The 14,119-nt window shown below is 46.4% G+C and overlaps 1 protein-coding gene across 1 annotated transcript in view; it reads right to left on the bottom strand.

Moving 5' to 3' along the window:
• NWD2 (NACHT and WD repeat domain containing 2) overlaps positions 1–10,964 on the bottom strand; it is a 161,256-nt gene extending 150,292 nt beyond the window's left edge. The window contains exon 1 of the mRNA XM_070612971.1: positions 9,707–10,964. Within this exon, the coding sequence (XP_070469072.1) occupies positions 9,707–9,857 (151 nt within the window). The 5' untranslated portion in view covers positions 9,858–10,964. The remainder of the gene's footprint in view (positions 1–9,706) is intronic.
• Positions 10,965–14,119: the final 3,155 nt, after the last annotated feature.

Raw genomic sequence — 14,119 nt, forward strand, 5'->3', positions numbered from 1 at the left:
CTTACAGCTCACTGTCTTCTCTTCTTTGTATTAAGATATTTGGTTGTGATATAATTTGGGCTATGTCAAAGCAGATATCTAATTTAAATGATCCTGAGTAATTAAAAGATTTCACTGTTTACAAATGTTAAAACTGAAATAAGTAAATATTCATTTCAGGGAAGTAGCTCTTCTTCCTCTAACTGGAGGTTTCTTCTGGAATGTGAGACACCTGGACTCTCTAAACCTCCTCCTTGCCCTTCCCAGAACTGGGGTGGGGGTGTAAGCAGTGACTTATTTAATTGGAAAATGTGGGAAGAATAAACCAGGCAAGCTCAGCCCACCTACCTACTCTTTCCCTTGGGAACTGACCTGTCCCCAGAGGGTGGGTTATGCTTTCTCCTCCAGGCTTGATGTTTTATGGGGCAGACCCTCTGGAGGCCCACCGCTGCCAGTGTGTGGGTGGAAGAATGTCTCATTCTGGTGTCTAGTATCAGGAAGCACAAAAGCATTCTCCATTATTATCTTTAGCAGCAAAAATGGTGCTATTCTGGTCTCCTACCCGCAGACTCTTCGGTCTTCTTTCTCCCTTCAGAACTTAGAAGGGTGCTATTTACAGAGTCACTGTCAATCCTCAACTCAATCACAACAACTATTATTGTTAACACTTGTTGAGCACTGTGCCAGGCTACCAGTTTACTCACTTTTCATGCATTATCTCACTTAATCTAATTATAACAAGGTCCAAGTAACTACACAATATAACTGGGGGTTTTGTTGCTTACAAAGTTGGCCACCATTAATTCCTCCCCTCTCTGCATGCACATGCCTCTCCTCACATCAAGAGATGGGGTCTATTTCTCCTCCCTTTGAATCTAGACTAGCCTTATGATTTGCATAGCAGAATGTAGCAAAAATGACATTCTGGGACTTCCAAGCCCAGGTCTTAAGAGGCCCAGCAGCTGCCATTTCCTTTCTCTAGGGAAGCCAATCTCCTATAGTGAGTCCTGGCCTAGACTCCTGAATGATAAGAGAAAAGCTGGAGACTGAGCTCCAGTGGAGGAGCCAGACATATGAGTGAAGGCTTCTTTGACCCCTCAGCTCCATCCAGGCTGAGCTGAATGCAGCCAAGTGAGTAGCTCCAGCCTATACCTATGGAACAGAAGAACAACCCTTCCTCTGCAGGCCAAGCCCCGCCCAGATTCCCAGGCATAAAATTGTGAGAAATGATAAATAGTTATTTTAAGTCACTAAGTTTTGGGGTGGGGTGATATACAGCAATAGACAACCGAACAGAAATAAAATACAAACTTGCAGACACCCTTTAAAATGGCAAATGGTGTCACTGCTATGGTGTACCAAGAACTTTAAAAGATCTGTGGATCACTTATTTAAACCATAAAATCATGATCTACTTGTATATGGAGTACCTATATGGTCCAAGTCATGCTTTCTTTTAAATGTCATTCTAAATGAGCCACCTTCAAAGGACAAATGATAATATCACCTCAAGACATCAGTTCCACTCTTATTCAAGGAGATAAAAGCACTTCATTGAAAAATATGATCTCTTTCTCTTCCTTGCAGAGATCTCATCATTGCTTTGCCTCATATTAGATTATCATATAGGACAGTTTCTATACCCCGGCTCTATTCGTTCCTCTGGGGAGCCCTCCCCATCCCTTACTCTGAGCCCTCAAGCTGGTGCACTCCTCAAGAGTGTCTCTTTAATGCTCTGCTCCTATTTTAGTACAGTGCTCATCACATATATCATATTATTTACATAAACTCCACAAGTGCAGAGACCTGCCTGTTTCTTTACTGCTGTACTCTAAAGCACCAGAACAGCACTCCATACAGAGTAGGTGTTTCATGAATATTTACTGGGTGAACAAGTGAATGAGTGAAATGTGCCAGCCTCCTCCTGACCTGGATACTGTTTCTTGGTGTTGAGTATCCATTACCACTTCCTTCCTTTCTCTCCCTTGTAGCCTAGGGGTTGGAAGCCTGGAAGTTCCTGGTCTCACTTGTTGCCAGGGTCCAAATGCAATTCAGTTCTGTCAGAGGGATGAACATGCAGGAAGTCTGGTGGGGAAAGGGAGCCAGGGAAGTTCTTCAGCCACCAGATGTGGTGGTGGCTGACACACAGTTTCAGAAGATGCATGTCTATAGAAGCTGGCCAGCTACCCAGTACCCAGTGGGGGCTGTGACAGTAGCACTGGATTCTACAGTTTCCTGCCTTCTGGGTGACCACTTCAGCAAAGTCACCTAAACGCCTAGTGGTGCCCCTTTCACTCCTGCGAGACTTACAATAATTTCTGGGAGCACCTAGTTCCCCGAAGTATCTGGAGTGCTTTTTATTTGACTACTGAGGTCTAACTGATATGCCTCCATAGACTGCATTCCTTGAGGGCAGGAAATGCCTGATGTATCTTTGCATACCCACACCTGCATGCCTCTGAATCACAGCAGAAACTAATAATAACAAAGATAATAATAATAATAATAGCAAATGTTTATTTAATGTTTACTAGGCACCCAGCACTGTTCTCAGTGCTTTAGATCTATTAGCTCATTCAAGCTCCTCAATAATCCTGGGAGGCAGGTGCTATTATCGTCCGGTTTCACAGATTAGGAAACTGAGAACAAAGAAGTTAAGCAACTTGCTCAAGAAATCAAGCATTAAGTGGTGGACTGAGGATTCAAACCCAGGTAGTCTGGCTTTCCAGTCTGTACTTGTATCTAACACTCTCCCCTGCCTGGATAATGTTTGCTGAAGGACTTGAAGATACAACCACCAAAATTTTAGAACTCACTTATTATAAATGTCCTACGTGTATTTATCATAAAATAGCATTTCGGGCTATTATTTTGAGACTCTTAGCTTTTAAAGATGTTTCTAGGGTATCAAAACAGCTGTGTGTATATATACACACGTACATATTTTTTTTTTTTTTGCTGTGCTTAACTGTATTTTTTCTGATTACTCAGAAGAACAATGAAGAAATAGGGGGCCTTGGAAATAATTAGCATTGTAGGGATGGTAAGAACCACCATGGTGAAGAATGTTCATAGGTTTCATACGAATTTCTTGATTCATATCTTTGTGCCCCTCGCCCAGGAGCACATGGCCACTAGTTGCAGTAACTATAGGGCAAATATTTCTCTCTTCACTGTGGCTTCTGCCAAAATGGAGAACTTTCCTACCAAGACCCCAAAGACACAGAGAAAAGAGTCAGGGAAGATGCAAAATCATGCAAACGAAAAAGTCTAGGTGGGAATGGACTGAGCACCTCATCATTAATACTGTGGAAAAAAGTGCACAACCCTCAAAGATGACAAGTGCATAAATCCAGTGGGTGGAAAAATGTACAACAATAGATGTTAGAGTATCTTTTTCTCCACTCCAAGATGTCTCTTGATACACAGAGGCAGATCCAACAGCACAGTAGCCCTGGACAGGCCATCACTTACTCCTGAGGGGAGGAAGTGTCTTAATCTGATGGATGCATTTGGAAGGAAAATCTGAGCACAAAGAAACCACCCTTCTTTCTCTCTTGTAAGTAAAGCTGTCTTTCTTCTCTACTCCTCCATGTCTCAAATTTTAAAGGGTCAATTCTTTCCACTGGTGGGGTGGAGGGCAGATGTGCCCTGTCCATTGCTAAGAGTGACTGGGAGAGTAAGTCTGTACAATTCCGAGGTTCAGTACTGGAAAACCCACTTTCCTAGAGTTAAAAGCCACAGTCCCCAATTCAGGTCTACAGCTCTCACCTGCAATTCCAAAATCCCCAAAGTGTTGAAAACACAATTTGTTCCCCCAATTCATCTGGCAGCAAAACATGAAGTGACCTGAGTCACCGGTGGCAGAACCTGACCTTAACTGACAGGAATCTACTTACAGTCCTTACTGTGTCCGAGACAGTAGCCAGTAGCCACATATGCCTTTTTAATCATTTACCATAAGATAATATTAAAAATTCAGATTCTTAGTTATACAAGTCACATTTCAAAAGCTCAACAGCCATATGTAACTAGTGCTACCATACAGGACAACACAGACAAAGACCCTCCAGCACTGCAGACAGTTCCGTACAACACTGACAGAGTCAAGTCATGTCTCCTTACAGACATATTCATATTTGATTATGGGGTATCACCCCCCCACACACACATAATAAACAGCGTATGTGTCGTTTCCCCCCCAAATCTTAAAAAACTTGGAATTCCAAAATCACATCTGGCCTCAAGGATCATAGATATGGGAAGGTGGGCCTGCGTCAGTTTTTATCAGTATTAAGGCAATACTGTGGTCTTCCTTCTGCTTTATACCTTACCTGTTATGGACTGAATATTTGTGTCCCCCTATATTCATGTGTTGAAGCTCTAACCCCAAATGTGATGGTATTTTGGGGTGAAGCCCTTGAGAGGTAATAAAGTATAGATGAGGTCATGAGGGTGGCACCCCTATGAGAGGATCAGTGTCCTTATAAGGAGAGGAAGAGGCACAGAGTTCTCTTTCTACCATGTGAGGACACAGCCTTCTTCCCTGTGACCACCGAGGCAGAGACTGGAGTGACGCAGCTACAAGCCCAAGGACACCAAGGACTGCCAGGGGCCATCCAAAGCTAGGAAGAGGCAAGGCAGGATTCTCCCCTGGAGCCTTCAGTGGGAGCGTGGCTCTGCTAACACCTTGATTTTGGACTTCTAGCCTCTAGAATCATGAAACTATAAATTTCTGTTGTTTAAAGCCCAGTTTGTGGTAATTTCTTATGGCAATATTAGGAAACTAAGACAGATTTTGGTACTGAGAAGTGGGCTGCTGCTAAAAATGTGGAAACAGCTTTGGAACTGGGTAACGTATAGAGGCTGGAAGAGTTCTGAGAGGCATGCTAGAAAAAGCCAAGAATGCCACGAAGGGACTATTAAAAGCAACTCCTGTGAGGGCTCAGAAAGAAAAGAGGAGAGCTGTAGAGAAAGCTTCCATCTTCTTAGAGAATACATCAATCATCAGGAATAAAATATGCATGGTAAAGGCCATTCTGGTGGGTCTCAGGCAGAAATGAGGAACAAGTTATCAGTCAATGGAGGAAGGGTGATTTATAAAGTAGCAAAGAACTTGGCTGAACTGTGTCCTAGTGTTTTGTGGAAGGGAGAACTTGCAAGCAACAAAACAATATTTAGCTGAGGAGATTTCTACAAAAGCACTGCAGGAGAGACTAGGTTCTTCCTGACTGCTTGTCGTAAAGAATAAAAGGAGAGAGACGAACTGAGGAAGGAACTGTTAGGCAAAAAGGAACCAGAACTTGAAGATTTGGAAAATTCTCAGCCTATCCTTATTGCAAAAAATGAGAAAGCTTGTTCTGAGGAGAACACTTAGAGTGTGGGTAAACCACCATTTCAATAAGGAAACTAGTATGGGTGTGAGCCATGGACCACCTCAGCAGAAACACAGCGAATTTGAAATGAAGGAGACAGAGACAGGATGAAATGAAGGAAAACTGTCAGACTAATTAGATCCTACAGGACTGGACCAGAAAGCCACTGGGCTGTGAACATGCGCTATTCTTCAAGACAAAGGAAGAATGACCCCAAAGGAGACTCAGAGATCTTCAGCACTGCCTCCTCTCAAAGGTTGGGGAGGCATCGCCTGGATTTCAACAGGGCAGATGGCCTCTGCCCAAAGCCTTGGTGGGCGACTCCCTCTCTGCACAGCTCCAGAGGCAGGACTGCTGCCCAGTGGGTCCAGGAGGCAGAGCATCAAACCAATGAGGATTATTCTGGAGCCTTAATATCTAAGGGAATTTACCTTGCTAGGTTTGGGACTTGCTTGGGACCCTTCATTCCTTTCCTCCATCCAATTTCTCCCTGTTGGAATGAGAAAGTCTATCCTATGCCAGTCCTACCACTGTATTCTAGAAGCATGTATCTTATCTGGTTCACAGCTGAAGAAGAATTTTGCCTCAGGATAAAAACCTATCTGGAGTCTCACGCATAGCTGATTTAGATATTTAGATGAGACTCTGAGCTTTAGATGTTAGAGCTGATGCTGGAACAAGTCAAGATTTTGGGGGCTGTTGGCATGGCATGAATGTATTTTGCATGCGAGAAGGACATGACATTTGTGAGGCCAGAAGCAGAATGTTATGGACTGAATGCTTGTATCTCCCCTAAATTCTTATGTTGAAGCCCTGACCTCCAATGTGATGGTATTTAGAGGTGGGGCCTTTGGGAGGTAATTAGGTTTAGATGAGGTCATGAGGGTAGGGCTCCATCATGGGATGAGTGTCCTTATAAGAAAGAGAAGAGAGACCAGAGACTTGGTCTCAGAAGATGGCCATCTGAGAACCAGGAAGAGAGCTCTTCCCAAGAACCAAATCTGCCAGCACCTTGATCTTGGACTTTCCAGCCTCCAGAACTGTGACAAATAAATGTCTGTTGTTTAAGCCACTCAGTCTGTGGTATTTGTTAGAGCAGCCCAAGATGACTAAGACATTACCTTACTCTAAATAGGTTAAGAATTGAGGCAGGAAAGAGAAATACAACTTATTAGGCCCCCTCGAATTTCAATAAAAGGCAGAGAATTGTGCAGGCTCCTCTCCTCTGCATATTCATGGACAATTCCGGCTAATCACAGTGGCGGATTTTGTATGTATTTTAGAATCCTTGTTCTAAGGAGATATAAGTTCCGTTCTGGCAGAGAGACAGCGGCTAAAAGACTAGAAAACTTCTAAGGATTAATAAAGATGCCACAGATGGGACTGCTACAGTGGGTGGGAGGCGAGACTAGATGAAGTTCAAGGCTTATCCACGTAAGAGAATCCAGGACAATACTATTGCCTCCCCCTCACTGGTTCTTTTCCAGTGTCTTTCATATCTTGGGGACTGGTCAGATGCAGACATGTTTTGGGACAGGAACATGTCCATTAGAGTTCAGAACATTCTGAAATTTCCTTGAATTCCCCTAAGGCTACCTCTCGGTGGGGGTGAAGTGGGTTGGGGCAGCCATGTTTCCTTCCTGCTACTCAGCTTCTTCCAGCTCAGGCTTCAAGAGTAAGGACAGCACATACCCACTATACCTAGCTTATTTTCTTGTCCATATGGGGTAAGATATATCACAGAAATCTGGCATGAACCTACCGGAGCCAAAGAATACTGAGAGAGATGTTCTGCGTCCCCTGCAGGCTCCACCTTGTTTCATTCTGCTATATGAGTTCAGGCAAGTAGCATAACCCCATATAGCCTCGGTTTTCTCATCTGTAAAACAGAACACTCTCTGGTCCACTATCCTCACAGGGTTTGAGGATGCAAATCAAAATTAAAATACTGAATGAGCTACTATATGGGAAAGTAATTTTTCCATTTTAAATACATGTATTATCTTTATTACTGATGGGGAAATTCCATACAGCCTTGTAAAGCAATATCTATGAAAGCAATAATCTAAGGGAAACCCTTGCTAGATTCTTAAAAGTATTGCTATGAGTTCAACACAAAGCAGCTTTAGAGCATAAATTGAATTTCCGCTTCTAAAGGAAAGTAAGAGATAATGTTCTTTGTCTTAATTTGACAGTGGAGAGGCTCTTGAGTATTGGCCAAGAATCTAATATTGGATCGTACCAAAACACAACCATTTGCTTCCTGAATTGCATCATAAAGATCTCTTGATAAAACGCTGCCTCTGACAGAGCATTTACCAGGACTGCAAGGCTGAATTCACGTTCAGATCCTAAAAAATACCCACCTCCATCTTTTCTATTCAACATACCCATGGCTTTCCAATTTGGATAGAATTTGAGATCCTGTCCCTATTGCAACTTCTCAGGTAAGCTTCACATTTCTGGTCTTTAAGATCAATGTGCAAGCTGCTCAACTCAAACAGTGGCCAGAAGGCATGATGGGCAACTCCCTCCTGTTTGCTTTCCTAAGATTAACATATGCTAAAGCTTTTATTTCAAGAAACTAGAGAATCTGAAAAACCACGTGTACAGGCTTTAAAAAAATAACAATCTTGAATCTTCAATGTTAAGCTGACTCAATTTAAATTCATTTTCATTGATTTCTATCCTAGAAATTACAAGTCTAAAGAAAAAATTAACTGATGATGTTAACCGAATTCACTGTATTTTAGAAGCAATTTGTCTAAAGAAAAACAGTTTAGCTAGTTTTACATCAGCAAATTTAAACACTTCAAGAGATTCCTTTTAAGCTTAAGAGAGATGAAAATTTTAAGACTAAACATTTTCTAACACAGTTCTCTCAAACACATTAAAAATGGTTTAACAACATCTTTGAAAAGTTAAGTTGTAGATTTTCTTAGGTCCTTAAATGGGCCACTTATCTCCATGGTTTTCTTTATCCACATTTAAGTAAAAATCCTGGAAGACATATTTGAGATAAAAGGATTTTTACTGTGCTGTAACTTCCGAAGAGCCTCCTTAATTATTAAATTCTGTGAAAGTGAGTTGTAAACTGATAAAAGGACAGTCATGCCCTCCCTCAACAGCACAAAGTCCTTCTAATACTAACTACTGTGGGTCACCTATTTGAGTCTTTTCCCAATCCCCTTGCCATAATGCGAGCTTTACCCGAAGTTTCTGCTAGTGCTTTTTTAAACAATTTTTTAGGAAGTTACTTTGGTTGGTCCTCTCTGAATGCTTTTCACAAGCAACCAGAGCCTTGAGTTTTCAAATGGTTGTCAACTTTCTTTTTTCCCTTTACTTTGTCGTCAGACCCCAGGCTTGTCAGAGTGCAGAAAAAGTTAGTCTCAGATCTCGCACGTCTATTTCAGTGTCCTATAAATTCATCTTATAGCCCAACATTTATTTTTCTAGAAAAGAGCAATTCCTGCAGTTTCATCCAGCTCTAGTCAAATGCATCTTACTTTCTCTTCACTTACTGGGAATGAAAGTTAACATTCAGGACTGACAACTGAAAGCAAGTGATGAGCAAGGAATTAACCATCGGGCGCTCAGTCGCAGTGATTTGTGAATTCAACAAATCAACAAGTTTTCAGCCAGCGCCTACCAGGTGCCCAGCCTTAAGCAGGAACACGACTGAGAAGGCCAGGCTCCAGGTCCCCAGAGATCAAGCCCGGGACCCAACCGTGGAGATGAGCTCATCCTGAGGGCTTACCCGCGAAACCATCGCCCGGGACCCCACAGCGCGTTTCGCCTCGACTTCTACCTGCCTTCGGTTCACAAGGCGGGGGTCTCCTCGGCCTCCAAGACAAAGGGCACCATCGCATCCGCGAGAGGCGAGTCTCAGAGAACTCCATGCCCATTTTGCCTCAGGCAGAACAAGTATCAAAGCGAGGAGCCCCCATTCAGGAAGCTGCCGCAGAACCCAGAGCGAGAGGAGCTACTCTTTGCGTCTGCGATAACCTTGGAAAAGAAACCACTAAAAGAAAGAGAAAGCGGGTGGTGGTGGTGGCAGGTTGGAGCTTCCAGAAGCGTTTGCTAATGCCTTGGACGTTTCTTAGCTCGACCCGACGAAGTAACCCAGGGGGCGAGAATGAGTGTCCTAGGGAAAGTCAGCAGGCAGAGAGGGATGAGCGAGGGGAAAAGAAGTGATTCAAATTAAATTCCCACACGCTCAGGGCAGTCGGCTTTAGCCGCAGAAAGCGAGCGGAGGGGACGCACGGCGCACACGGCTATGCTGCGGCCACTGTCTCCGCTTCCCGCCGCACAGACGGACAAGACAGACGGGCAAATCCGAGCGAGGGACTCACCTTCAGGGTTGGCGCTGATGAAGACCCGGACGCTGCGGCCGGCGGGCAGGAGGTGAGAAGGCAGGGCAGTGAGGTTTCCGGAGAAAGCGGCCCGCCGGAGCGCAGAGTCCCGGGGACAGGGCAGCTTGGTGCCCGCACCGGCCGGCCACATCGCCCTCTGGGAGGAATAGCCGCCGCCGTCTGCTCCTCGGGCTCCTGCCCGCGCCTCCGCGGAACAGCTAGGTCGATCCCCGCAGGCGGCGCGGCTCAGAGCCGCTCCGAGCCCGAGGCGCCGCCGGCGAGCTCCGTGGCGCACACCACCGGCCGGCGGGGAGCGGCCATACGGACCCGCGGACCCCTCTCGCCGCTGCCTCCTGTCCCTCTGGGCGTCTGCCTTTGCTCGCTGCCGGAGCTCAGCGCAGCAGCCGGCGCGAGCGGGAGGTCAGCGTGGCGGCGGCTACGCGCGCGGCGCCCCTTTGCGCCGGGAAGCGCCCGCGCCGGTCGCCCAGCCCGCGGCCATCTCTCTGCCCGTCCCTGCCGGGGAGGAGGGGGCCGCCCCGGCGGCGGGGACTGAGCGGGCGAAGGAGCAGACCAAACTTTATCTACGAGAGGAGTGCCTAGTTTACCGGAACCTGCCGCCAAAGGGGCGCAAGAATTACCCGCGGCTTAAAGGGTGGCGGGGATGGGGCCTTGGGCCGCCCAGGGGCCTCCTGGGCTTCTCTGAGGATGCGCTCGAGCGCTCGTGGCTGCCTCCTCCGTGGAGGACAAGAAAGAAATTAGCCCAAGATTCCTGCTACTCCTCCAACTCTCCTAAAGGTCAAACAAGCCCTGAGCATTTTCGGGAATGCACGCGTGTCGGCGTCTGCGCGGCTTTGCCTAAGTGCCTGGAATCTGGCCTCAAAGTTAGACGCACGCACAGAGCCCAGACCCCGAGGATCTGAAGCATCACAACTCGGATTGTCTCAGGCGTCCTGGAGGGAGTGTCACCATCGCCCTGTCTCTCTCGTGGCGCAGGTGGCCTCGTCCCGCCGCTCCGCTCGCTCCTCCCGCGCAGCAGAGCGGAGGTTTTTATAGCTAAGCTGCGCCGCTCACGTGCTCCGCGCCGCTTGGTCGCGGAACCTTTCCAAGAGCTGCTCTCCGCCGGGAGCCCTCCGAGGTCTCTAAGGCACCAGGGGGTTCTTCCTGCTCCCGCCCCGAGTCATTCAGGCAGCCCGGCGGCTCCGGGGCCCGCCGGCTGTGCGGGAGCCGGGTGCCGAGAGCTTGCCCAGCGGGCGGGTGCGGGCCCCGGGGAGCGCCGCCCCGCGCAACGTCCTGGAAAGTGCAGGTGGCCCCGCATTGGGGCGGGGTGCGAAAAATCAGAGTGGGCGATAGGCCGCTTTTCCGTCAGTGCAAAACCAGAGTCGGCTACAACTGACGCTGATCCACAGTGACCAGAGCGGACGCGGGACTGTGCCACCTGGGGTCGGGGCGCGAGGGGTCTGGTCCCAGCCGTAAAATTGCCATCTCTGGGCCACACTCCCCTGCACCTACCGAAATACTGCAAATCCCACGACAGGCAGGAAGACCTTTTAGAATAAAAGTGTGATTGTGCTGTGGGGTGGGGGAAGGGAGGAGGGAGGGTTTGGAGCCTTAATTGGAGTTTATTCTCCAAACCCGTCATTTTGAGCTTTAGGGCAGGAACTCCCGTCTTTGAGAGAAGAAGAACAGCTTTTCCAAATTTTTGAGATTGGGGAGGCGCTGGGCACACGGTGAAGGCCACTCAGCTCCAAGTTTTCTCCTCTCACCTGAGGCTTCTACTGTAGGCAGCGCCTCCTCTCTTCCTGGCCTGCACTTCTTCTGGGCCCTGCTGGTGGCAGTGAAGTCCTACGCACTGCTGTTTATTCTGGTGCCTCACCCCATCCCCAACACACACTTTCTGAGGTAACCTTTTTGGAAGAATTGCGTCTCTAGGTTTTTAAGGCTACCTCTCCAGTATTGAGAACCAGAGGGCAGACAGCAGTTCTTACTTTGTAATAATTTGATGCAACCAATAAAGAAGCCCTGAATAGACGCAGGTACTTGTTCACAGCTGATTCCATTTAGCAAATTATCCTCTTCCCTTTTCCAGCCTCATTACTCCCAGGTGGAAGGAAGTCTCTGAAAGATCTTCTGGTGTCCCAGGAGGGATGAACTGAGCCCTGTGGAACAGGTTATATATTCATATATATGTATATATCTCATCCTTTATGAGTGTATAGTATTTATTACTGGAGAAAGTACCCAGGAACACTTAATGCCTGATCTCAATGTTGTTTATAAGAGACTGACGAGTTCCCAGATTGTGAAGGACCTGCCTGCCTGCCTTTCTTCCCTCCTCCCCACCTGCTTATTTGATGGCTTCTCTCTTAAAAATCGGATTAGTGTTTGTGTCTTCTGACCTTTGCTTCTGATCTCCAAGTGTTGCACTTTCTTAGAATGACTTTGGGATTTTTTGGCAGCCTCTATAACCTAATTAACTGTTCTAGACAGGCCGAAGTTTAGCATCTGCCAGTGTCATTGCAGACCAAGGATGCAGAGGAGAGAGAATTTCACATTCTCTGTGGGTCCGTGCTTTAAAGGGCTCCCTGCACAGCCAGCTTTGCATCAGGTAGAGTGGGCTGCTGTCTTTGGGTTATCAGGGAGGTTTCTACTCAAGGGTACCCGGTCACTCACCTTCCTCCTCCCCCCATGCACATACATTCTTCTCCTGCCATCTTCCATCCTCTCTTTGCAAAAGTCTGCTATCTTAAAACCAGAGATTCATTCATTAGCATGCAGATGGTATAAGGGGAGAGTCAGCCATGGTGCTAACACTTTGTTATGAATTAACTAGATTTATTTCCCACCCTGAGGAACTGTGGGCTCTACAAGTGGAGAAAGAGAGAAAGAAACTGAAAAGGGAACCGGAGGAGGGGGCATGAATGTGAAAGGTGGGCCCTGCCTTATAGTTTGGAGACAACTTTGCTTTTATATCTGTGTAAAACACTTCACAGACATTTTCTCCTCTTCAGAAAATATTGATCATGTTAGTATTATTCCCATTTTACACATGAGAAAACCAAGGCTCAAAAAAGAGAAACAGCCTGTCCAAGGTCATGTCACTAGTTAATGCTACATCTGGGATCCAGCGTTGTGGCCCCTGTCTCAGTACTCTTTGCAACATACCACCTCTATTTTCTTGTTTTGTCCAGTTCTGGTCCTGGCTGACATCTGCAGTAACTTGGAAAATAGATGTTCAGGCCTGTGTTCACAGATGTGGAAGGCTGGTTATCACTTCTGCTTTCCAAATGGGAAAGAAGGTCTATGTCTACGACATCACACAGGACTAGACTCTTCCAACTTGCAGGGTATTGATTGGATGTAAAAGACTTCCAACTTCTTTGTTTTCTTTGGGTCCTGTTTTTTCCTCATAAGGCCCCACATAAAACCCATATCATCCCTGAAGTTGGCTGGAGAATTTAAAGCAGCTAGAAATAACGGGAGAAAAGTACATGAAAAATGAGCTTGGGACCAAACTTGTGATCAAGAACAGGCATTGCCCTCTTCATCCTTTCACTCACTGCAGTTAGCAGACCAGAGGACCATAGAGAGGTGTCGTATCTTTATCAAACAATGGTCCCAGCCCTTGATGAAACACGGCTGCTCCAAGGTAAAGTTACTGCTCAGTTCATCCTACACGTAGAGCTGCAAGGAACCTCGTGGTCATGGACTCCAACTCCCCTGGATATTTACATAATCCCCCTCCCACAAGGTAATTTTATAAAACAGGAGGAAAGAAAACTAGTGTCTAATAATAGTGATACAGTGAGCATCTATAAGCTAGACACTATATTAGTCTTTTAATAGGTATCTCATTTCATCCCACTGCATCTGGGGTCTAGGCCCAATACCTCTTATCTCCCCTCTTGATGTCCCTTCTTGGACAGTGCAGTCCCTTGTATACCTTTTGTGATGTACATCCATCACCTGTTGTGATGTAGGTGCAGGTTGCCTGTTCCAAAGTCCATGGTATGCAAATGTACCTCACCTACTTCCCTTCCCTGCAATGACTGGTGATTTTTCACCCAGCTGCATGGGTGGGTGACATGTCCAGTTCATCCTGCTTAAGTGATGGGTGGTGATTATAAAGCACCAGCGTAACCAGAGCCCTTGTGACTGACTCTGACATAGCAGAAGGAAGATCTATCACCCAATCTGTATTTGCCTGCATGTACACTCACGTTTGTGTGCATCAAATATCCTGGCCTGGATGCTTCTGGACCAGTGTTCTGGATTTGGCCTCTTGTGAACAGGAGTGGAATCAGAGCCCCTAGTGTTATAATAATGACAAAATTAACACACCACACTACTCTGACTACCTCAGGAGATCTAGCCAGTGAAGCCAATGACATGTTTTTGTGTTTCCAAAACTTGAAG

Source organism: Equus przewalskii, chromosome 3 (assembly GCF_037783145.1).
Source record: "Equus przewalskii isolate Varuska chromosome 3, EquPr2, whole genome shotgun sequence".
In the NCBI taxonomy this organism is placed as follows: domain Eukaryota; kingdom Metazoa; phylum Chordata; class Mammalia; order Perissodactyla; family Equidae; genus Equus; species Equus przewalskii.